The sequence below is a fragment of the Manis pentadactyla genome, chromosome 2 (genome assembly GCF_030020395.1).
Source record: "Manis pentadactyla isolate mManPen7 chromosome 2, mManPen7.hap1, whole genome shotgun sequence".
In the NCBI taxonomy this organism is placed as follows: Eukaryota; Metazoa; Chordata; class Mammalia; order Pholidota; family Manidae; genus Manis; species Manis pentadactyla.
Window position 1 is genome coordinate 197,270,116 of NC_080020.1, and position 23,518 is coordinate 197,293,633.

At 34.5% G+C, this 23,518-nt stretch overlaps 1 protein-coding gene across 2 annotated transcripts in view; it reads right to left on the reverse strand.

Moving 5' to 3' along the window:
* Positions 1–1,501: 1,501 nt before the first annotated feature.
* Positions 1,502–23,518, reverse strand: part of MSH2 (mutS homolog 2) — a 69,485-nt gene continuing 47,468 nt past the window's right edge. For both annotated transcript variants that reach the window (XM_057497234.1, XM_036926047.2), the window contains exons 9-16: positions 14,686–14,809; positions 13,042–13,192; positions 11,371–11,468; positions 8,190–8,435; positions 7,043–7,247; positions 5,738–5,985; positions 3,784–3,959; positions 1,502–1,943 (exon numbers count right to left, since the gene is read on the reverse strand). In XM_057497234.1, the coding sequence (XP_057353217.1) occupies positions 1,773–1,943; positions 3,784–3,959; positions 5,738–5,985; positions 7,043–7,247; positions 8,190–8,435; positions 11,371–11,468; positions 13,042–13,192; positions 14,686–14,809 (1,419 nt within the window). In that variant the 3' untranslated portion in view covers positions 1,502–1,772. The remainder of the gene's footprint in view (positions 1,944–3,783; positions 3,960–5,737; positions 5,986–7,042; positions 7,248–8,189; positions 8,436–11,370; positions 11,469–13,041; positions 13,193–14,685; positions 14,810–23,518) is intronic.

The following is a 23,518-nucleotide window of genomic DNA, read 5'->3' on the forward strand; positions in this document are numbered from 1 at the left end:
TTAAGATGAACATTTGTTTAAAGGGCTCACTGGTCTAAATTCTCATTTGTTCTTATACCAAACTTTAAGTGCTTTAAACAACTGCACAGTTTAACAATAAAGCAAGCACCTGCACCACCAGCACACCAGTCATAAACCAGAATGCTGTGACACTCTACAAGGCCCCCATCAGCACCCCCACACCCCTGTAAAGACACAACCACTCATATATTCACGTTTCTTTGAAATCTCACTCCCTATGAATTACCACTAAACAGTATTTTACCTTTCAACTTGATATAAATGGGAAAAACTGTATTATTCCTTATATTTTGCTTACTGTTTCAAGATCCCATCTATGTTACTTTGTGTAGCTGTAGTTCATTTTCATAGCTGGGTGTTTCCAGTTTAGGTCTATCACAAACATTCTTGTATATGCACCATGTCTACAAGCATCTCTAGAGTATGCACCTAGGAGCAGAATATGCCTATTTTAAACCTTACTAGATAATTATTCCCACCAGCAGTGTTGCCCCACACCCTCACCAACAGCTGGCATTGTCACACATTGTAAGTGATTATCAACCTTGGGGAGGGTAGAGTTGGAGGGGTAACCTGGCATGGTTTCATTTTCATTTTTCTCACTGGTGATTGAAAACCTTTTCAAGTATATGGATGGACCATTTACATTTCCTTTTGGGTAAAGTTTCTCAAAACTGTTTTAAAAACGAGTTTTACTGAGATATAATGCATCCATTTGAGGTAGATCCGATGGTTTTTAGTGTATTCACAGATAAGTGCAATCACCACCAGTCAATTTTAGAACATTTTCATCTCAAAAAGAAACAGCAGCAGACTCACAGAACCCAAGAATGGACTAACAGTTGCCACAGGGAAAGGGACTGGGGGTGGGTGGGTGGGAAGGGAGGAAGAAGGGGAATAAGGGGCATTAGGAATAGCACACATAATGTAGCGGGGAGGCACAGGGAAGGCAGTATAGCACAGAGAAGACTAGTGATTCTATAGCATCTTACTATGCTGATGGACAGTGACTGTAATGGGATATGTGGTGGGGACTTGTTAATGGGGGGAATATAGTAACCACAATGTTGCTCATGTAAGTGTATATTAATGATACCAAAATAAAATAAAATAATAAAATAAACTGAAACCAGGTACCCTTTAGCTATCACCTGCCAAGTCACTCCCTGCCCACCAGCCCTATGCAATTGCCAATCTAGTTAGTTTCTGTAGCTTTCCCTATTCTGGTACACAGGGTGGTGGAGATCACACTAGGACTCTGGATGTACGCTGAGTTCCTAGACTAATGCGTTTGTATACAGCCACTCTGGCTCCTGCAACAAATGGGACATTCTGGGGAATCCCTGGAAATGATTCCATGGTTCCTCCTAGCTTTAAGATACTTTACTTTTACAAAGTCTCTAGTCTACTTGTTTCTTCCATACCATTTGGGAATAAATATGTGTAGAAGCCCCAAAATAAACCAACATAACATATCAAATTCCATGAACTACATGATTTTATTTGTAAAATTCAACATGTTGCCTACTTTTTCCATGTCCATTTAAATATTCATCAGTTACAGTTCTCATTTTTCAAATTAAAGATCTTTGACAATGTATTCAGGTAGAGCAAAATATTACTAAATATTTTATTAAGTTGATATGATATGGGCATCAATAGCTAACACTATGGAAAAGGGATTAATATAAAACAATACAAAAGTGTTACAGTAATAACAATACTATCTTTATTCCATGGGTGGGACTGTCTCATGTAGTAACTTTTATTCGTGAAATGATTTCATTTACAAAACTATTATTCTTTGCTATTACCTCAGCTTTCAGCTGTTTTAACTTTATTATGATGTTTTCTTCTGACATTTCAGTAAAGGGCACTTGCTTCACCTTGGATAAAAAGTCTTCAATAATTTTTTCACCTTGCTGAAAAACATGTGAACATTCCATTAGTCTTTAAAATGTCTTTTCCAAAAGTTAAATAGTATGAATTACTTCATTAAATTCAATCTAAACACACCACCCAATATTTAAAGAATATTCTTTAAAATGTTAAGTGGACAATGTCTAGAATACATAGAAAACCCTTGATTGGCCATACTTCTTGATAGAAAGTCATTAAGAGGATATTTATAAATATGTTTTCAGCTACTAATGACAAAGGGGCTGAATATTTTAGTAGTTCCCAAATCCTTCAGCTTCTTTAACTGATATGTAAATTTAGTCTTGAGAATAAGAGAATTCAAGATTTACAAATACTGAAAGGCATAAACATTCACCAAAAATTAAATAATCACACACATGCAGGATTTCTATTTTGTAGTTTATTTTATTGCCCAGTTATTGTCATTCTAAAGAATGTGGTTATTATTTGCCATGTGACCTGTAGGCAAATTCCCTAACCACAGTCCTCCACCATAAAACAAGGATGATAATATTACCAACCTCACAGGGCTGCTGTGAGAATTAAAGTCACTATGTGTAAATTGCTTAGGACAGTGCCTAACAAAGGGTAAGCATTATGTAAATGTTTATTATTATATATGAAATGGAACTAAGTCTGCTTTTTCACACAGGGAGCTGATTGGTAGTAAGTACCTTAAGGATGAAAAGTAGATAGCCAAATGATAAGATAAAGAAATACTTCTCTATTAAATAACAAGAGCACCTTTTCTAAAGATAAAATCTAGACTGACTAACAATAGTTATATCTTGTCTCCCTTAGCTTAAAGTTGTTTCAAAATACACCATAACCATGTTATCAAAAGTACATGGCTTCTGTTCTAACTGGAAACGAGGGATTACATATAAGAGCCTACCTACTTGTAGATGATAGCTGTGGTGATAATACCAAGAGCATCTTAAATCAGGATGGCAAACCTTCCATACTTAAAACTATAAAGTTATACTTCTCATACTTGTATAGGTACAACAGATAGAACCATGTTTTTTAAGTTCAAAAACCATGCACATCCTCTATTGTTGTAATAAGCATCTGTCCTTCAGAGCAAGAAAAACAAAATTCACTGAGTAAAAGCTAAAAACAGCACAGTATGTTGTCACAATGCATAACCAGAGTAAATGTTGCCAGGGCCCAGCAGCAAATCAAGATTATTTTGCATTATTGCAGAAAACTAATAATCTTTTAATTAAAAAAAAATACATTGGGCCTATGTTGTACCTTTCTGTGTGAACATCTTAATTTCACCCGTCACTCAGAGAAGGTGTAAGTTAAAACACATTTCTCCTGAGAATGGAAACATCCTGCCCACAGAGAGCTTTTCTGAGTAAACATTTGTCATATACCACTTTATTCACTATGACATATTCATCGTTCTTATCTCCCCAAGTAGATGCTAAACAACTGGAGGGCAGGAACTATGTTTACTGCTTTGGTATCATCTTAACGAAGCACTGAGTAAATATGCAATTTAACAGTCTTTGAGCTATTTTTTATGAAGTAATCAAAGATGTGCTTGGACATATGTAACTCCTTTGAATTACTTATTTGACCTAGACTAATATTCCTATCCCCCTACTTTTTAATACATCTGATGCCTGAAATGCTTTTGATCATGTATAGATAGATGTTGTGGAGAAATCTAAATGATAAAGACAAAATATTTGCCATACAAAGAAATGTAAGTGAAAGCCAACAATGAATGATCAGTAAGTAAACATTAGAGTCACATAGAGAAAAACTTATCATGGTGACCTGATATATGTAATACAGAGATTAAATAACTACAGAAACAATCTGACAAACCTCTCTTTCCAGAAAGCACCTTTTTGCTACTGGTTCCATTTCATCATATCTTTGTGATTCTCCAATATTCTGAAACTCCTCTAGTTCCAGGGCTTTTTGTTTAGCACACTCTATGACATGCTTAGGGAAATTAGCAAGCTCTGCAACGTGAATCCCAAAACTCTGATCACAGACACCTATAAGAAATTTGGAAATATGAGGGGCAGGTTAGGAAGAGAAAGCAATTTAAGTAAACAGAACTTATCCTTCTGACCTTGTCATTAGGAAAGTTAATTTTGTATTATTTCAAATACATTAGACAAACGTTTCAGAGTCACTTAGATAAAGGAATTTTAATCAAGCTTTCAATGGGAAGTGATTATGACCTGGCACACAGTGCTATCTTATTCTTGGCAAATGTAGTATGAAAAACCGAGAAAAGGCATAATAGATAAGTCTCAAATAACTGAATCTGAAGAAAAATTAATATATGAGGTTTTATCATTTTATAAGGAACTAAAGTACTAAAAAAAAATGAGATAAATGTAAAACACTCACTAATTAGGAGCATTTAATCCAATATATACTGATTTATTAGTTAATGGTCTATCCTCTGGATCTGCCTACATCATTTTCTAGAGATGGTGGCTCCAGAAACTTAGCTGGTAAAATATATTTAAATATTTACAATACTTTTCTTAGAAAAATTACTTACCATTCTTACATAATCTTATTCTGATTCTCAACTACAGCAAACAAAAGACAATGGAATTATTTTATGTAAATCACTAGTTAAATTATAGACTATGTAGCTTATCTTCATCCCCATTTGCAGAAGATAAACAGACTTAAGACATTCCTTCCAAACACTCAATACAAATTATGGTCAGTACTTCCACAATTATAATATTGTAATGTAATTATATAATGTAATTATATTACAGAACTTCCATTTTTTGCTCCAATAATGCATCAACTGTAAATTTTTTTTGGCTTAGTTATATATCCCATGCATTCTGGAGCTGGACACTTTGCAAAACTAAGAGAAACAAAAACAGAAGCAAATGTTTGATAAACATCCACAGTGAAGGGTGAATTGGTTCCTATCTTCTTGTCCTTAATCCGGTCTTTTTTAACATTCTGAACCCATTTATATATCACATACAACACAAAAAGGAAAATCTTAACTTCACGTTAAATGGGAGGCCCAATTAAAAGTATATTCTATATCAATAATAACAATGCAAATACATAACTCAAGAGGATTCCCACTGAAGAGTAAGTATCAAAGGATAAAAGAACCAAACATAATACCTCATTTATGTGCAACCAACTGCTGCAGCAAAATGTGTTCATGGAAAATGAGAAAGCCACCTACAAGTTATTTTGATGACAGGTGAAACAAAAACTTTACAGTAAATTAATCTCATCAACTCTGCAATGTGATTAGCTCCCAGACCCCAAAATGACAAATTTTTCTGAAAGGATGAAATGATAACAAGTCATTCGTTATATGAGAACTAGAAAAATTGTTAGTATGTTGCAATATGAGTTGCAATGTTTCCAGGATTTCTGGAAACCCCAGCTTTAAATGAACCTGTTTATGTAACATATCCTTAAAAATACAATCAGGGAAATATATTGTTTATTGAATGGTAACAGCTAAAGCCTTGGAACTTGAATGCTTGTTGCTACTACCTGGTACCTAATTTGACAAGAAAAACACTGCCATGGGAGGTAGTACAAAATCCCTCGGTGATGATGTTCATGAGTAAAGATTATTCTTTCTGCAATTGTTTTAGAATGAGAGGTCCTACTGTAAGGCACAGAAATACAGATGATGTACCAGGTCCCAGCTCCCAGGCTGTGAATTACGAGATAAATGTGCTCTGTATACTAACTTAGAATGAGGCAGTTACTGATGACTTTGAGGGTCACACTGTGACTTTACAGCACACCAGAGGTACACACTCACCTTTCTTCACCTGATAGAGCATAGTTAGGGTCTCTTCAGTGGTTAGTGCTGTGACATGTAGATTATTAACAGTAGGTATCTGGTTGGCCAAAGCAGTAAGTTCATGAAAATGGGTTGCAAACAAGCAAAAAGCACCAATCTTTGTTGCAATGTACTCTGATATAGCCCATGCTAACCCAAATCCATCATAGGTAGAGGTTCCTCTTCCCAACTCATCTATGATTACTAAGGAATCTTTGGTTGCAGATCTGAAACACATTAATTACATGAAAAATTTCCATGATACGATACATAGTAATGCAAAATATAAAATTAATACAATGGAAAAGATATGCCACAAACATCTTAATAATTAAAAAATTCAAAAAAATCAATAAAAGGCACTAAAACTTCAGTGGAAAAGTGGGCATGGGCATGAACAAACAATTGATATAAGAGGAAACATGATGAATAAATGTTTTCAAAACTACCAGTCTCACTAGTAGTAATCAAATAATTTCCAAATGAAGCATCATTCATTTCTTGCCAATCAAATCAGCCAAGATTTTCAAAAAATACCACATGAAGATTGGACAAGGACGTGAATGACACCCTTGAGTACATGTTGGCAGTCATGTAAATCTGTGTGCCTACAATAGCCCTACCAATATGAGATATTAGCATTCTTTCTTATCTTTAACCAAACTTGAGAGGGAAAAAATGTTTTAGAGAATATGAAGTGCTTTATGTGCTTATTGGTCATTTATTTATTTTTCTTTGAATTGTCATTGATCTACTATACACAAAGTACTTTAGAAGACACCAAGAAATAGACAGCATAGCCTCTCTCTGCTTTCAAAGAAGCTTCTAAAAAATGAAATAAAAACAGACTTCAGTAACCTCTAAAATAAAAACCTAACAGATTACAGGCATGCCAAACAATTCAGAGAAGAAATACCCATGACCTAGGACTCATGCGACAAGGAGTCTTTGGAGAAGTAGATTTTACCTCTGGCTTTTAAAGACTGGGAAAGACTTGGGTAAAGGGCAAGGAAGGACCACTCCAAGTAGTGTGAACAGTTGTAAGCAGAAGCATAGTAGTAGGGTAGATTCATAAGGTGAGCAACTACCAGAAACCTTAAGAAGCCAGCTTAAAGTATCACCCATCACCCTTTTAAGATAAGATAAAGTGTATAAAGTTCACAGGCAAATTATTAAACTAGATAAAAGTACTCAGATATTTTAAAGATGAATCTGCAAATGTACTTCTCCTAAGACAGGGGCATTCACTCCATTCATTCATTTCCAGGGAAAAAATGCACTCACCTGAGAATAGAAGCAGTTTCTAACATTTCAGCCATGAATGTGGAGATTCCTTTCAATTGACTGTCACCAGCCCCTACTCGGGCCAAGATGCAGTCGACAATGGACACTTCTGCTGACTCACATGGCACAAAACACCCAATTTGGGCCATGAGGACTATAACTCCAGTTTGGCGAATATATGTTGATTTACCTCCCATATTAGGGCCTATAAGACAAGTATCAAAAAGTTTATTTATTCATTTCTGCTACTAATATATTGTTAGTCCCAAACTGCCCACTGGTGACTAATCACGACTAGGTCATATGACATGGCATACAAAAAGCAGAACCACAGGCTGCCAAAAGACATGGACAAATAAAGTTACACCCACATTACTCCCAGAAGTAATGCTGTTTTCTCTCAGACAAACCTACACAGCACCCTTCATCAAGAAAACCCATGAAAAATATACTTTATATACCTTTCCTACTATCATCTGACTACAGTCTAGAAAGTCCATACGGTCTAGAAAGAGTATTTTCCCATAGCTCACAGAGCTACCCATAGGGTAATTTTATGACATCCCAAAAAGTAGCACAGGTCTAATTGGCTAATTAATTAAACACTGTAAGTCACTAATAAAAGGAGACTATTGATGAATAGATCAGTATGGTCAAATCCTTCCTATCATTTGAACTTCACACGGAAGCCCTAAGACATGACACTACACAAACCCTGCACACATTTAGAAAATGTGCAATTTACTTGTCTGGGTTAGATTAGATGGACAAACTGAAAATCACTGCTTCCCAAATATATTTGCCCAAAGACTCCCACCTTCCCCCCTATTTTTGTTTTCTAGAATCTGATTACCCCACCTTCCCCCATTTTTGTTTTCTAGAATCTGATTAAGATCTCTCAAAAACACTCTGATGAGAAAGGGATATAATTTTTAAGTGCACTGAACCCCTGGAACAGAAGTTTCATATAAACACAATATTTTCTCATAAGCCTCCCCCCACTTTCCAAATCTTCCCGATAATCCAAATGTGAATATATTACTAACTAGTATGTTCTTTTTCTAACATCAAGATCTAGGGTTTTCTTCATCAATTTTAAATATTTCCACTCCAACATAAAAAAAAAACATTAACCAGGATATTTTACCAGTAATGATGTGGAACATCTGTTTATCTTTTTCAAAGTGAACATCATTAGGAATAAATGCAACTTCATCTTGAACTTCAACACAAGCATGTCTGGATGCTTTCAATGTAATTCTTCCTTGTCCTTTCTCCAAAATGACAGGTCGTACATATGGAACAGGTGCTCCATTTGACACATGAGCAAAGCTGACAACAGCATCTAGCTGAGCTAACACATCATTGAGTGTCTGCATTGGTTCCACGTAGCCTGTAAAAAAACAGAAAATGTACACACAGGAATATTGAATAATAAACAATACATATAAGCAGCTATTAGAATAAACTTAACTCCCTCATTTGGGAATTCAAACTCCATTTCCTAATATCAATACTTTAAAAAAATTAACAGAAATTTGCAGTAACTAAACTCAAAAGGAACACCTAAAACTCAACATGAGGTTAAGATGTGTTGCTGTATCTTCCCCCACTATGAACAGATTTTCAAAAATAGAGCATTATGGCTTCCTTTACCAAAATCCATTAAAATGTAAAAGCACACAGCTGTTTATAAAGAAATGAGGCAGAGGTTAAAAAAATAAAGATTTCATAATATACGGAGATAAAGTAGGAAACGCAGGTGCAGAGATAATCTGAGGCACACTAGCAATTTTAAGACATACCTTTTTCTAAATTTTGAGAGTCTGAAACCAGGATGGCATTTCACAAAATCATAAGAAACATTTAAACACCAGAGAGTAAGACATAATTTGACTGTCAGAGGCTTGTACATGTATAAAACTGACTGTTAAGACTGTTGTTTGAGCTTTTTTTCCCCATCAGTACCATATGCAGTTGAATTTTAGCATAATTTAGATCCGTAATTGTTACTTAAAATGCTTTCAACAAGATTTTACTCTGCCACAGCATTAAAACTAAAAGCTATTATGCACTTAAAAAGTCTCTGCCATAGACTAGGCAAAGCATGTTTAGGCAATAAAAATAGTCAAAACTCTCAGAATGGATTCTAAAATAGAATATTTTATAGTCTACATAAGAATGCTTAATATTCCAATTAATATTTAATAGGTTGGAGGGTTTAACAGACCCATGCATTATACAGAACTATAACACGGACATCAATGAGTCAAAAGCTTCAAGGAACATTAAGAGAATAGGGTTCAATTTTAGGAAAAGACAAAATTATGAGTTTAATCAAATGGCAGAAAATTTGACTCATCTTTTATTCCCTTGTTCCCCATAAAATTGTTCTGGAAATAAAAATTAACTTATGAATAACGACACACAAATAGTTCTCCTACTGTTTCACCACTGCATTTTTCCTGTTTTACCTAATATTAAAAAAAAAAAAAAAAAGGGTTCACACTACCCTATCATGTAGCAACAGGAACCCTTGAAAATTAAATATTAATAGTTGAGTACTTACCATAATTACTTTAAAACTCATAAAATTTCTACCATATGAACAAGAATTGGTTTTATTATAAAGAAGAAAACAATAAGCCTTTTAATTAAGTCTATACTTGGTATCTCATCATCTGGTTCTGAACAGCATCACCTTTTCTGGTTTAATAGCACAATGAAAAACTACAAAATTGATCCATTATACTTTTAGATAGTTTATAATGTACACATTAGATCAAGATAAGGTTTTGTTTAAATTCAAGATGACTCCAAATGCAAAATCTTCCATTCAAATTTTAAACCTAGCAGCTTTAACAATTAGGTGCTTAATGAATATTAGTTAATATTTTTTTGACTTTGAAATTACAGTATTTATAAGGTCTTTAAAAATGCAATCTAGGCTTAGGAACATAATTCAATTAGAAAATTATCCAAGCTACAGTTACCCAGTAACACCAAGCAAAAATGTGATCTTCACAATTCATCTTAACAGCAATATATAAAGTCTATTAAAACCCTTTTTTATGTTGCTTTCTGATTTCCTATGAAAATTCGTAAATAGTAAAACAATTTACAGATTTAAACATGCAGTTTTTAACTGACCCCTAAACATTTCAGAATGCATATCCTAAGAACAAAGACATTCTCCTGCTTAAACATAAAACAAAAAACATAAAACATAAAACAGTTAAACCAAGAAATGTGACACTGACACTGTATTACCTCATATTAAACCTTGCCAATTTGTCCCAATTAGTGTCCTTTATAGCCATTTCCCAACTCCAATCCCTAGTCCTGGATCCAATCAAGGATCATGTATTGCATTTGACTGTCCTATCTCTTTAAATCTCCTGTAGTCTAGAACAGATCCTGACCATGTCTTTTCTGCTTAACTGACATTTTTAGAGTACAGCCCTTAAAAAGACTGTCCTACCATCTAAATTTATCAGATTCTTTTTCTTCTTCTTAATAATCAGACTAAGCATTTCTGTCAAGAATACTACATTGTGTTCTTCCCTCTGCACCACATCAGCAAGCATACACACACACACACACACACACACACACACACACACACATCCCACTATTTGGTGATGCTAACTTTGATGACTTGGTTAAAGCAGTTCTTTGGTCTATTTTTTTAAAGGTACAACAAAAGTTACAGTCAATAAATACACACACAATGATAGGCAAAGCCTTCCAAGCTTAATACATCACCCCTACCCTGTCTAAATATACATTCATTTCATGTTAAGGGTAATACCATAGTGCCAAGTCATGGTGTTCCTTTTATTATCATACAATCATGTTAAATGGTGCTTTTTAGCATGGACTCTGGAAAATCTGTAACATGACACACAGAGCTCAAAAAGTCTTGCCTCGTGTGATTTCTATCTGCTTTTCAGTGGTATTTATTTCCATAACCTAGAGCCCATAGATAACCTCAGATATTAGTGCCTTATAGGTTGGTGTTTTCCTTTTTACAGCTCCAGCAAGATTTGTGCTTTTCTGCACACCTTTGTTAGGGTACTCTGACTCCTTAGCCTACACTAGCTTATCTTTCCAAGTACACAAGTAATTTCAGCTACTTTTCCTGTGACAATACCACCTGCTTTATTTCATAGGTAGCCTAACATAAAAATAGTCACAGTATGTAACAGATAAAAAAAAAACTCTTCAAACTTCCTGATGTTTTGTTTATTACAAAAACTATTCTTTGGTATCACCAAAATATTACCAAATATTCAGAACATTTAATGTATTGGTTCTGTTAAGTTTACCTGAAGAAATATTAACAATTTCTTTCACAATGGCATCCTGGGCTTCCTCATACTCGGTTTTATTTTTGGTATACTCTTCATTGAGAGAAGTCAATTTACTGCAAATCAAGATAATGATATTATTAAAAACATTAAAACATCTACTGGAGAAAACATGTACTACATAAAGTATATCCAGAGTAACTGTTCTATGAAGCATCAAAAGAATTAAAATGGAAAGAACAGCTCACTGGTACAATTCTTCCATAACAATTATTCCCTCGAGTAAACTTCTGACCTGTGATCTTTTCTAAAATTATTTAAGTGGATAAATCTTCATCTTTACTTAGGATAGGTAGGGGCCATTCCCTCCTCACTTTTAAAATACACACACACACACCCCAACCACACCTTTTATGGCTTTTCTCATTACTGTAGTTTAACAGTCTTTTGATAATACAAGTTGTCAAAGTAAGGAAAATGCTTTGAAAACTAAACCTTATTGAAAATTAGAGGTTGAAATGAAAAATGCTATAGTTGGCAATCTACTGTTTTTGGAATCACTGTGGTCATTCAGTTCTATCTCATACATACATGTTATAACCAATCAATGGATGATCCAAAGATGATTTTAATATCTCAAAAGTTTTTTCACATCTAAACCAAAATACACATACATATCTTGAATCAAGGATATAGTGTGCTAGTAAAACAACTAGTACTAAACCTGGACACAGAAGACATAGGTTTGAGTATCTAACATTACTAGTTATCTAACCCTGAGAAACTAGAGTTTCAGCTTTATCTAAAAAAAATCAAGAGAAATATATCTGTCCAATTTATTTCAGAGAGTTGTTATGGGAAACAAACTAACCAGACTATTTCATTACTGCTGTCTGAACACCTAGAATAATGTCTGCACATAATAGGCACTTGAAATACTTGTTAAATAAATGGATAAAAGGGAACCATATATGCACAAGCTATCTATAAAGTATTGTGAATATTCAGGAGGGGTGGGAGAAAAGCCGGCCTTTTAAATTCTACTACAGTACAGAAGAAGAAAGGATAAATGCTCCCTGCTCCGGGTCACAGAAGAATTTTAAAGTAATTCTTTCACCTATGAATAATCTGCCTTAAGAACTCCCTAACATCAGTGAGAGAAAAGGCAGAAATAACTGGTAAGATTTTTTTCAACATGAAACATGATTTTTTAAAAAGCTGTAATTTAGTGAGTGGCATCATTAAGGCTGACAGACATATCCATAAATTAATTTATACATCCAATTGATATACCAGAAGAATTTTTGTACCTGATAAATGACAGCAAAGTTTTTTAAGGAAAAAATTACTAAAGCAGAGATATGAGGGGGAACTAACTCTAATAAATATGGAAATGTAACATAAACCTAATACAATCTATTTAATATTTACAAAAGAACGGTAAGACAGACATGTAAAAATATGTTCTTAAAAACAAACCCATAATGCCTCATTCATACAATGAGAAAGAGATGATTTACTGAAGAAGTGATGTTAGGACAACTGACTAGCCTTTTGTAAGAAAATACAGCTTTAATCTTATCTATTTTATATCAATAGTAAATAAAACTTCCTTGTCATACAAGATTCACATTTCATCAGAGAATAATTTACCTCCACAGCTTAAATATGTAATACAGGCTTACAAACCTGTTGGTAAATTTAACACCATTCTTCTGGATATCTACTGTATTAAAGTTTTTATTGTTACGAAGGACTTTTTCTTCCTTACATGTTACACGAAAGTAATATCCGAACTGTGCACTAGAATCCAGTTTGATCTGTTTGCCAGGTTCCAAGCCTTCACAAACAGGAAAAAAAAAGAGAAAGTATGTCATAGATATCTACAGCCATTTTTAATGCCAATGTTTAAAATAATTAAATATAAATAGTGAGAAACATACTTTTATTACATAGCAGCATACTGGAAATTATTATTATCTAACTGCCAAAGACTAAAATTCTACTTCACTTACTTCACTCAAAAACTACATGAATTAAGGATATCTATAAAATCCTTAAACCCCTTATTCATGTTAGCACCTAATGTGAAAACACTTTCTGGGTGAACCCAACCAAGGCTACAGAGCACCAGTGGTGAGCAGCACACACTGTTCTAGGTGCTGTGGGCATGAGGATGGGAAAGACATGGCCCCTGCCCTTGAGGAGTTCTGAGGAGGGTTCTTTAACATAGCATTTCTATGGAAGTAATATAGAGAAGTGAACAAATAAACTTTCCACACAAAAACATGAGACTCTTGATGATGAAATTCCAGAAAAACTAGGCCATATATTTTCTGTTAAGTGTAGGAAGTTTCACAAAACAAGCAATGATCAATCAGCTAGACTTTACTCACCTAAGATTTAAGTCTGTCCTCTCCTCAAAATCTCATTCATCCATGTTATCTTTAGACCACAAACTAACAGATACTACCTACAAATTTATTTGCTAAAGCATGGCTATCAAATATCAGAAACAGTAAATAACCAAAGACAGACCTCACTTGACCAAAGAGGAAAGGGCCCACAGAGAACACAGATCTATGAAACAAGGAAGATGAATTTCAGTACCCTTCAAGGCAAATATGCTTAATAGAATCTACATGGATTCTCCACGGGAAGTATTTGCAAAATATTTTGTATATGTAGATATGGTCATATTTCTGAGAAGAGGATCCGTAACTTTCACCAGGTACTCCAAAAGTTTAAGATTACTTCTCTGAAGGGTATTATAATATGCTAACTTAAATTTATCATTCAATACATGTGAGAGATACAACAAACAGGTTTACAAATTCACAACAAAATGGTGTGAACAGTGTAAAACTAATTAGGGAATTGACAATCTAGTATGGAAGGCAGATTTTTTTTAAGTTGATATTAATAAATTGCTCAGGAACAATAATACCTTAATAAAAAAATAAAATAAAGTGCTTCAGGAATCCCAAAGCCAAACCAGTGAACTGTTCCTAGTAAAATCAGGCCTACAGAGGAAGTGATATTTAAAAGATGATGCAATGGCCTATTGGTTGATTTGTTGGCAGGAATGTGGAGTTCCTGGGGCTGAGGTAGCTAGTAAAGATGAGTCTGGAAGCAGAGGCAAGGCTGCAAATGTAAAGTACACTGTAGGTCAACTTTAAATGTTTTTAATTTTACTCTGCAGAGAAAGGGATTGACACTTTCAACCAGAAGTGATATGAGCAACTCTGTCTTCTAGAAAAGCAGTTCCAGCACCAGTGTGGACACTATGTAAACCAAAGAATTATTCTTACTCTTTCAATGACCCATTCTTACCTAGATCTCTAGCAGCACTTACTAATGTTGACTGCATTTTCTTTTCTAAGTCATCCATTATTTCTCTTAATTCACTCAAATTAGGATCAAATGAAGGTTTTACAAGGAATTCATGGTTTTCCACCTATGGACAGAACAAAGAGTAGCTATATTTTAAAAACCATAAAGATGGAAATAATGAAGCAATTATTTCCTTTAATTCAAACTTCACTAATATTTTGAATTAAATATGCACTATATATGTTACTCAGTCACAACTATAGAGTTTCTACTTATTAAAAGATGTAAAGTTTTCTATAATGCTGGATGTCACTAATATTTTCATTATTTTTCTTTATATTTTCCCCTAAACATGCTCAAAACATTTTTCCTAAACATTACTAAAGAATGTTCATTTTCAAAGCCTGTAACAGAATGTGTAATTTTTGCCCAAACCACGGATCCATCTTAGGAATTTCAACAAGTTAGCTCTAATAAAAACTATGTAATTTATTTATTCCAACTGAGAATTTATCAAAACCTCTCTTAGGTACTTTGTTTACCTAAATTCCTACCAGTAATAACCAGCAAAAATCTAATGAATAACAGATTATACTTATAATGGCAAAAATATAAATAAAATATTTCTTTAGAAACAAAGTCTTAATTACATAGGATTTTCATAAAGATAATTGATTACTGGAAGATTTAAAAGAACTGGTAAGTGAAGAGGCCAACTATGAAAAGAGAAAACTAAATCAAATATTAAGATCTACTCATTCCTAGTGACTATCCCATAGGAATCCCTTTTTGAAACAAAATGACTGTAATTTAAACAGACAAAATTATGAAAGAATATATATTTAACACAGAATGAAGTCTATCCTTATAGACATTTAGAACTACTAAAAACACTTATATATAAAAAAGTCATTATTCTAAAATAAGATTTTTTAAAACTCTCTAAATGGAATTGATATAAATTCCTCCCAGTTACTATCCTCTTAATCAAATACCAAAAGTGAACACCACAAAAATAAAGAAAATCAAGTTACAGAAAGCTAGCAAAAAATGAGAACATTAAATAGTTTTATCCATTTAAATCAATAAAAGGAATTTAATATATAATCAAAGTTTAAATTTTGAATAAGCCTAATTTTTAAAGATGAAAAGATTTGTAAAAGTAGATTTGAAAAATGTAAAAATAGAAATGTTAATATTTTCTTTTATGAAGGCACTTGTTTGCATGTCAGAAAAATATCAAGGTCTTTAAATGGGTAAATATAAAAAAACACAACTCACAGATGAGAAAATAAGTAGTGAACTAACCCAGAGGAAAATGATAAAGTGCCATAATGATAAAAGATGAATATTTAAGCAATCTTAAGATATTATTCTACAGTTATTTCTTTTTTAAAGAGAAAGCAACCATCTCCAAATACTAATGAGGCCACAGTGAAATTAGTATACTTATTAATTTTTGGTGAGAATCTAAGCCATTAAAAAGGAAAAAAGCAATATGCAACAATACTCAGATATTTGTTATATCCTTTGACACAGTAATTCTAAGAATTCAATCTAAGGAAATAATACAACAAAAGCAAAATAACACAGGGATGAATAAAATCTCTGCAAGTGCTATGTTATAGCAAAACCAGGAAATAAAATATTTGCCTGATGGTACATCAATAGAACATTATACAACTGTTTAAACAGACAATGAAGATGATCTAGAAATAAGGACCAAAAATTACGATAATTCTGGGGGGAAAACCATGTCTCAACGGTGGACTGACAGGCTGTAGAACTCGCCTCTTCAATGAACTTTAAAGAAGTAAGGCAGAGTCCGGCCAGTTCCTGTCCTCACCCTGACTCCTTCCAGAAACCCATCGGTGAGTCAACAAAACCCTGAGAATTCCCTCTATTTTATCCCAAATATGGAGAGAAGAAAGCTGAATGGGAATCCTTACATTTTCCTTCCTAGATGGAGGAATACTCTTTGATAAGCTCTGCTGGGGAGACCCATGTGAAACATAGGCAAGGGAATGACTGGGTTCTAACTTTCTAAACAAATACTCTACCGGCCACACACCAAATTGGGTATCCTTCAGCACTACATCACTCCTCCCCAGTGATCTGGAGTAATGAAATACACCACCCAACTGAGTATTCCAACCTAGAACTGAGGTACTCAAACAAACACATGACCTTTACAATACTGTCTTTCCAACATTACCCACCAGCACCAGAAACTGTATCAGACTGCACAAAGGAGACAGAACAAACCCATGCTTGAACTCCAAAATGGGATGATGAAATCAAGAAACAAAATAAAAAGAATGAGAAAGGGAAGTTAGGTCCTAATAATACCATTAACACCTGAGTACAACATAGCAAAAGGAGAAAAGCTCAAATTATCTGTATTAACACAGTAAGACTTGATATACTGAGAATTCACATGAAAAATACAGAATAATGTAATTAGAGAGGAAAAAATAAATACAGAAGACACTAGGTATCTTTAAAGAAAAATTCAACTATATCATAAATATTAGATAAAATATTAGAATCATTTTTTCCAAATAAATGTATAACTGAGTTACAGAAAATCAGAAGTCTGAGCTCCTGTAAAGCAAAGAGTCCCCAACATAAAGCCAGGCAGGGCAGAGTAACCATTTCAAAAACCCCACCTCATGATACATGGCAATAGAGAAACCTGCCTCCAACAGCCTGGGCCCTGTGAAAGGGAAGGTGGGGTCAGAATCTCCTCCCTGATAGTGTGTGGCTAAAAAGCTTGCCTTCACAGTACCACACACAGAAGACAAGTAGTGATTCTACAGCATCTTACGACGCTGATGGACAGTGATTACAATGGGGTGTGGTGGGAAAATTGACAATATGGGTGAATGTAGTAACCACAATGCTGCTCATGTAAAACCTTCATAAGATTGTATATCAATGATACCTTAATAAAAAAGCTTGCCTTCACTGGGACTTCAAATGTGTTATTCGTGTTGGAAGTGAAAGAGAATGCTGGTTGTTGACCACTTCTATTATCCCCTCCTTCTACAGTAATTGAACTGACAATTTTTTTCGGGACACATAAGCACTAAAAACAAAGAATACAATACATCTTCCTTTGTAAGGGAAACAATACAGTTTCCCTTGCTGGGTGTGACTAAATTATTAAAATCACCATTATTTATTTGGGGTTTCTTTTTTAGCAGCTATATCTTCACCCTAGGAAACCTAGAAAGCTCCAGGCTGAGAAATTAATTTAAAACTTCCGGGATTAATTATAATTTTCCAGTCTATATCTATCTAATGCACTGCTTATCTTCTTAAAATCCACGCTCTTCCCAACACTTATGAAATCTTTTATAACACTAATCCCATAGCATCATTCAAGAATCAACACGACTATTTCATAATCACAGTAAATTCTGGCTTAACAGTTATGTTTCAAGTAGTTCAGATCAAAGTAAAAATCCTTAACCAAAGTAAGAAAAGGTTAGCGTAACAGAGGAAGCACACCAGCCTAGCCTGTCAACACTGTTCATCTGAAAAGAGGGCATGGGAAATATCAAAGATGGTCACGTTCATCTCTATATGCCTTTGTACCATTTGTTTCACTTGTTCTAATACTATTACATTTGTCAGTAGAAAAATCATCAAATAAAGAAACACACTTTAAAAACTTTTATTCTGGCACTTAAAATATCATTTTGAATAAACCACTCACAGGCCCTCTAAGAGAAAACTACAAACAGAAGGCCATTAAATCACTAATGGTACATCATCCTTTGTGCGGGACTGTTCTGACTTATTTGCTATCAAGAAGATATATATCCCAAGGGCTGATCTATACAGTCAACCCAGGAAGGATGGATGAGAGGCAGAGGGTGGGAAGAAGGAAATCAAAAGGTATAATAACATAAACTAAAAGTATCCAAGACTTTATCATTCTGCTTTCTTGTGTAATTATCATAGTAGTAGCTAATATCCTACATATAATGAAAACAAACTGCCTATTTCAGGAAGACAGCTTTTACTCTTCAAGTGGGGGAGGGGGAGAGGAAGAGGGTGGTCTTGAAAGGCAAAGCCTCTGCACCTGCTGGGCAAGCTGTGAATGTGTGAATGAGATGGCCCAGATAAAAAAAGACAGTTGCAGGGGACTCTTAAAGAGAGAATCTATACATTGATAGAGGAGCTAAAAATTTTAAAGAAACTCTTAAACATTCTCAACTATACAAATCAATCTTTAGCTAGATTATGCCCAGTAATTTGCTCAAGAGTACAACATTTTAGGCAGGCTACAAATTGGAGGGAAGAAATCACATGCTTATCTTACTTTGTGGTATGACTACATTCCTCATTGATTAAGCAAGTAGTTCTCAAAGTGTGGTCCCAGACAAGCAGCATCATTGGGGCACCTATCAGAAACGCAAATTCTCCAGCCCCATCCCAGGACCTAAAGAACCTGATTCTGGGGATGTAGCCCAACAATCTGTTTCAACAAGCCCAAGTGATTGTGTACATGCTTAAGTTTGAGATCCACAATATTAAAAAGTGGAGAGAGCAACGTAGAAGAATAAATGTGGCCACAAAGGGCAAAATCAATTGAAGCATTTCAGCAAAGATTTACCTGGCCTCTGGGTTCCTTCAGGTGTGTACAGCTGTGGTGACACTGCAACACTCAATTCTTGCCTTCCCATCCCCTATTTCAGTCAAGAGTTTTTGTTAACTACCAAGAACTACACCTTTACATGTTTTCATTTAAAGGAACTTTTACATATACCCAACTCTGCTCAATTACAGTTAAAGACTATATCCTCAGTTGCAGGGGGTAGTGGTGGTGTCAGAATCCAAATGTGTATGAACAGTATTTCTGCCTCCTGTTGATCTACACTCAGAAACATGCTCATGGAGCTACAGAAAAATATTCAAGATGTCAGGAAGGACTTTAAGAAGAGACAGAAACTGAAAAATACAGTATCTGAAATGAATCATACAATGGAGGATGTTAAAGCAGATCAGATGAGGCAGAGGAGACAGTAAATGAAACAGAAATTAGAGAACACGAATATAAAGAAGCTGAGGCACAGAGAAAAAATGATCTCTAGGAATGAGAGACTAATGAGACTGTGCTGACCAATCCAAACAGAACAACATTCAGATTATAGGGGTACCAGAACAAGAAAGAAAAAAAGGGAAAGTGTCTTTGAGGAAATAATGCTTCTGCAATCTGGAGAAGGAAATAGTTTCTCAGGCCATGGAAGTGCACAGATCTCCCAACATAAGAGATCCAAGGAAGACAACACCAAGACATATAATAATTAAAATGGCAAAGATCAAGGACAAAGACAGAGTATTAAAAGCAACCAGGAGAAAAAAGATGACATACAAAGGAAAGCCCATCAGGCTATCATCAGACTTCTCAGCAGAAACCTTACAGGCCAGAAGGGAGTGGCATGACATATAATGCAATGAAGCAGAAGGGCCAGGCCTCCAATCAAGAATACTCTACCCAGCAAGATTATCATTTAAATTTGAAGGAGGGATTAAATAATTTCCAGTTAAGGAAAAATTGAGGGAATTTACCTCCCACAAACCATCTCTACAGTGTATTTTAAAGGGACTGCTATAGATGGAACTGCTCCTAAGGCTAAATAGCTGTCACCAGAGAAAATAAAACCACTGTAAAGGAAGAAGAACAATTAATTACTAACCAAATGGAAAATTAAATCAACTAGCTACAAAATCAGTAAACGGAGAAAGAAAGCCTACAGAATATGACACCTAATATATAGAGTGGAGGAGGAAGAAAAAGGGAGAAAAAAAAAGGAACCTTTATTTGGGTTTGAAATAGCATAATAAGGTAGTTAAGTTAGACTGTTAGATAGTAAAGAAGCTGCCCTTGAAACTGTGGTAACCACAAATCTAAAGCCTGAAATGGCAATAAGTACATACCTATCAATAATCACCCTAAATGTAAATGGACTGAAAGCACCAATCAAAAGACAAAGAGTTACAGAATGTATAAAAAACAAGACCCATCTATATGCTGCCTACAAGAGACTAACTTCAAACCCAAAGACATACATATAATAAAAATAAAGGGATGGAAAAAGGTATTTCATGCAAATAAAACGGAGAAAAAATTAGGAGTTGCAGTACTTATATCAGAAAAAATAAATTTCAAAAGAAAAAGTAAGAAGACACAAAGGACATTACATAATGTAAAGGGTCAGTCCAACAAGAGGATATAACCATTATAAATATCGAAGTAACTAATATAGGAGCACCTAAATATCTGAAACAAATAATAACAGAATTAAAGGGGGAAATAGAATGCAATGCATTCATTTTAGCAGAATTCAACATCACTCACTCGAAAGGACAGATCAACAAGACAGAAAATAAGGAGACAGAGGCACTGAACAACACATTAGAATAGATGGACCAAACAGACATCTACACAACACCCCACACAAAAGCAGCAGCATACACATTCTTCTCAAGTGCACATGGAACATTTTCCAGAAAAGATCACATATGAAGTCACAAAAAGAGCCTCAATAAATTTAAAAAGTTGGAGATTGTGCCAACCAGTTTATGAGACCACAAAGGCATGAAATTAGAAATAAATTATACAAAGAAAACAAAAAAGCCCACAAACACATGGAAGCTTAACAACATGCTCCTAAATGATGACAAAATAAAAACAGAGATCAAGCAATATATGGAGACAAATGAAACTAGAAAAAGAAGAACAAATGAGGCCCAAAGTCAGTAGAAATAGGGAAATAATAAAGATCAGAGCAGAAATACATAATATTGAGAAGAATAGAAGGAATCAGTGTAACCATGAGCTTGTTTCTTTGATAAAACAAACAAAACAGATAAACCCCTAGCCAGAATTATCAAGAAAAAAAGAGAGTCTTCACACATAAACAGAATTAGAAATGAGAAAGGAAAAATTACAAGAGGAGAATACTATAAAATATTATATGCTAACAAACTGGATAACCTAGAAAAAATGGACAACTTTCTAGAAAAATACAACCTTCCAAGGCTGACCCAGAAAGAAACAGAAAATCTGAACAAACCAATTACCAGCAACAAAACTGAATTGGTAATCAAAAACTACCTAAGAACAAAATCCCTGGGCCAGATGGCTTCACCATTGAATTTTATCAAACATTTAGTGAAGACCTAATATCCAACCTCAAAGTTTTCCAAAAAGTAGAAAAGAAGGGAATACTTCCAAACTCATTCTATGAGGCCAGCATCACTCTAATACCAAAACCAGGCAAAGACAACCACAGAAAAAGAAAATTACAGACCAATATCCCTGATGAAAATAGATGCAAAAATCCTCAACAAAATATTAGCAAGCCGAATTCAAAAATACAGAAAAAAGATCATCCGTCATGATCAAGTGGGGATGCAAGGATAGTACAATTAGAAAATCCATCAACATCATACACTACACCAACAAAAAGGACAAAAACCACATGACCACCTCAACAGATGCTGAAAAAGCATTTGACAAAATTCAACATTCATTCATGATAAAAATTCTCAACAAAAAGGGTATAGAGGGCAAGTACTTCAGCATAATAAAGGCCATATATGACAAACCCACAGCCAACATTATACTTAATAGTGAGAAGCTTTCAGCTTTTTCCTCTAAGATTGGGAACAAGACAAGGATGCCCACCCTCTTTAATTCAACACAGTACTGGAGGTCCTAGCCACGGCAATCAGACAACACAAAGAAATAAAAGGCATCCAGACTGGCAAGAAGAAGTTAAACTATCACTGTTTGCAGATGATGATATTGTACATGATAAAAAACCCTAAACAATCCACCCAAAAGCTACTAGAACTAATAACTGAACTGAGCAAAGTTGCAGGATACAAAATCAACAAACAAAAATCTGTTGCGTTCCTATACACTAACAATGAACTAGCAGAAAGAGAAATCAGAAAAACAATTCCATTCACAACTGCATCAAAAAGAATAAAATACCTGGGAATAATCCTAACCAAGGAGGTGAAAGTCCGATACCCTGAAAACTACAAGACACTGCTGAGAGAAATTAAGGAAGACACCAATAAATGGAAATACATTCCGTGCTCATGGATAAGAAGAATTAATATTGCCAAAATGGCCATCCTGCCTAAGCAATCTACAGATTCAATGCAATCCCTATCAAAATATCAACAGCATTTTTCAAAGAACTAGAACATAAGTTCTAAAATTCATATGGAACCACAAAGATCCCAAATAGCCAAAGCAATCCTGAAAAGGAAGAACAAAGCTGGGGGAATTACCCCCTACAACTTCAAGCTCTACTACACAGCCACAGTAATCAAGACAATTTGGTACTGGCACAAGAACAGACCCATAAATCAGTGGAACAGAATAGAGAGCCCAGATATAAACCCACACATATACGGCCAATTACTATATGATAAAGGAGTCATGGATATACAATGGGGAAATGACAGCCTCTTTAACAACTTGGTGTCGGCAAAACTGGACAGCTATGTGTAAGAGAATGAAATTATTGTCTAACGACATAAAAAAAGTAAACTCTAAATGGATCAAACACCTGAATGTCAGTCATAAAACCATAAAACTCTTGGAAGAAAACACAAACAAAAATCTCTTGAATATGAACATGAGCAACTTTTTTCAGAACACATCTCCTTGGGCAAGGGAAACAAAAGCAAAAATGAACAAATGGGACACATCAAACTAAAAAGCTTTTGTACAGCAAAGCACACCATTAGTAGAACAAAAAGGCATCCTACAGTATGGGAGAATATATTCATAAATGACATC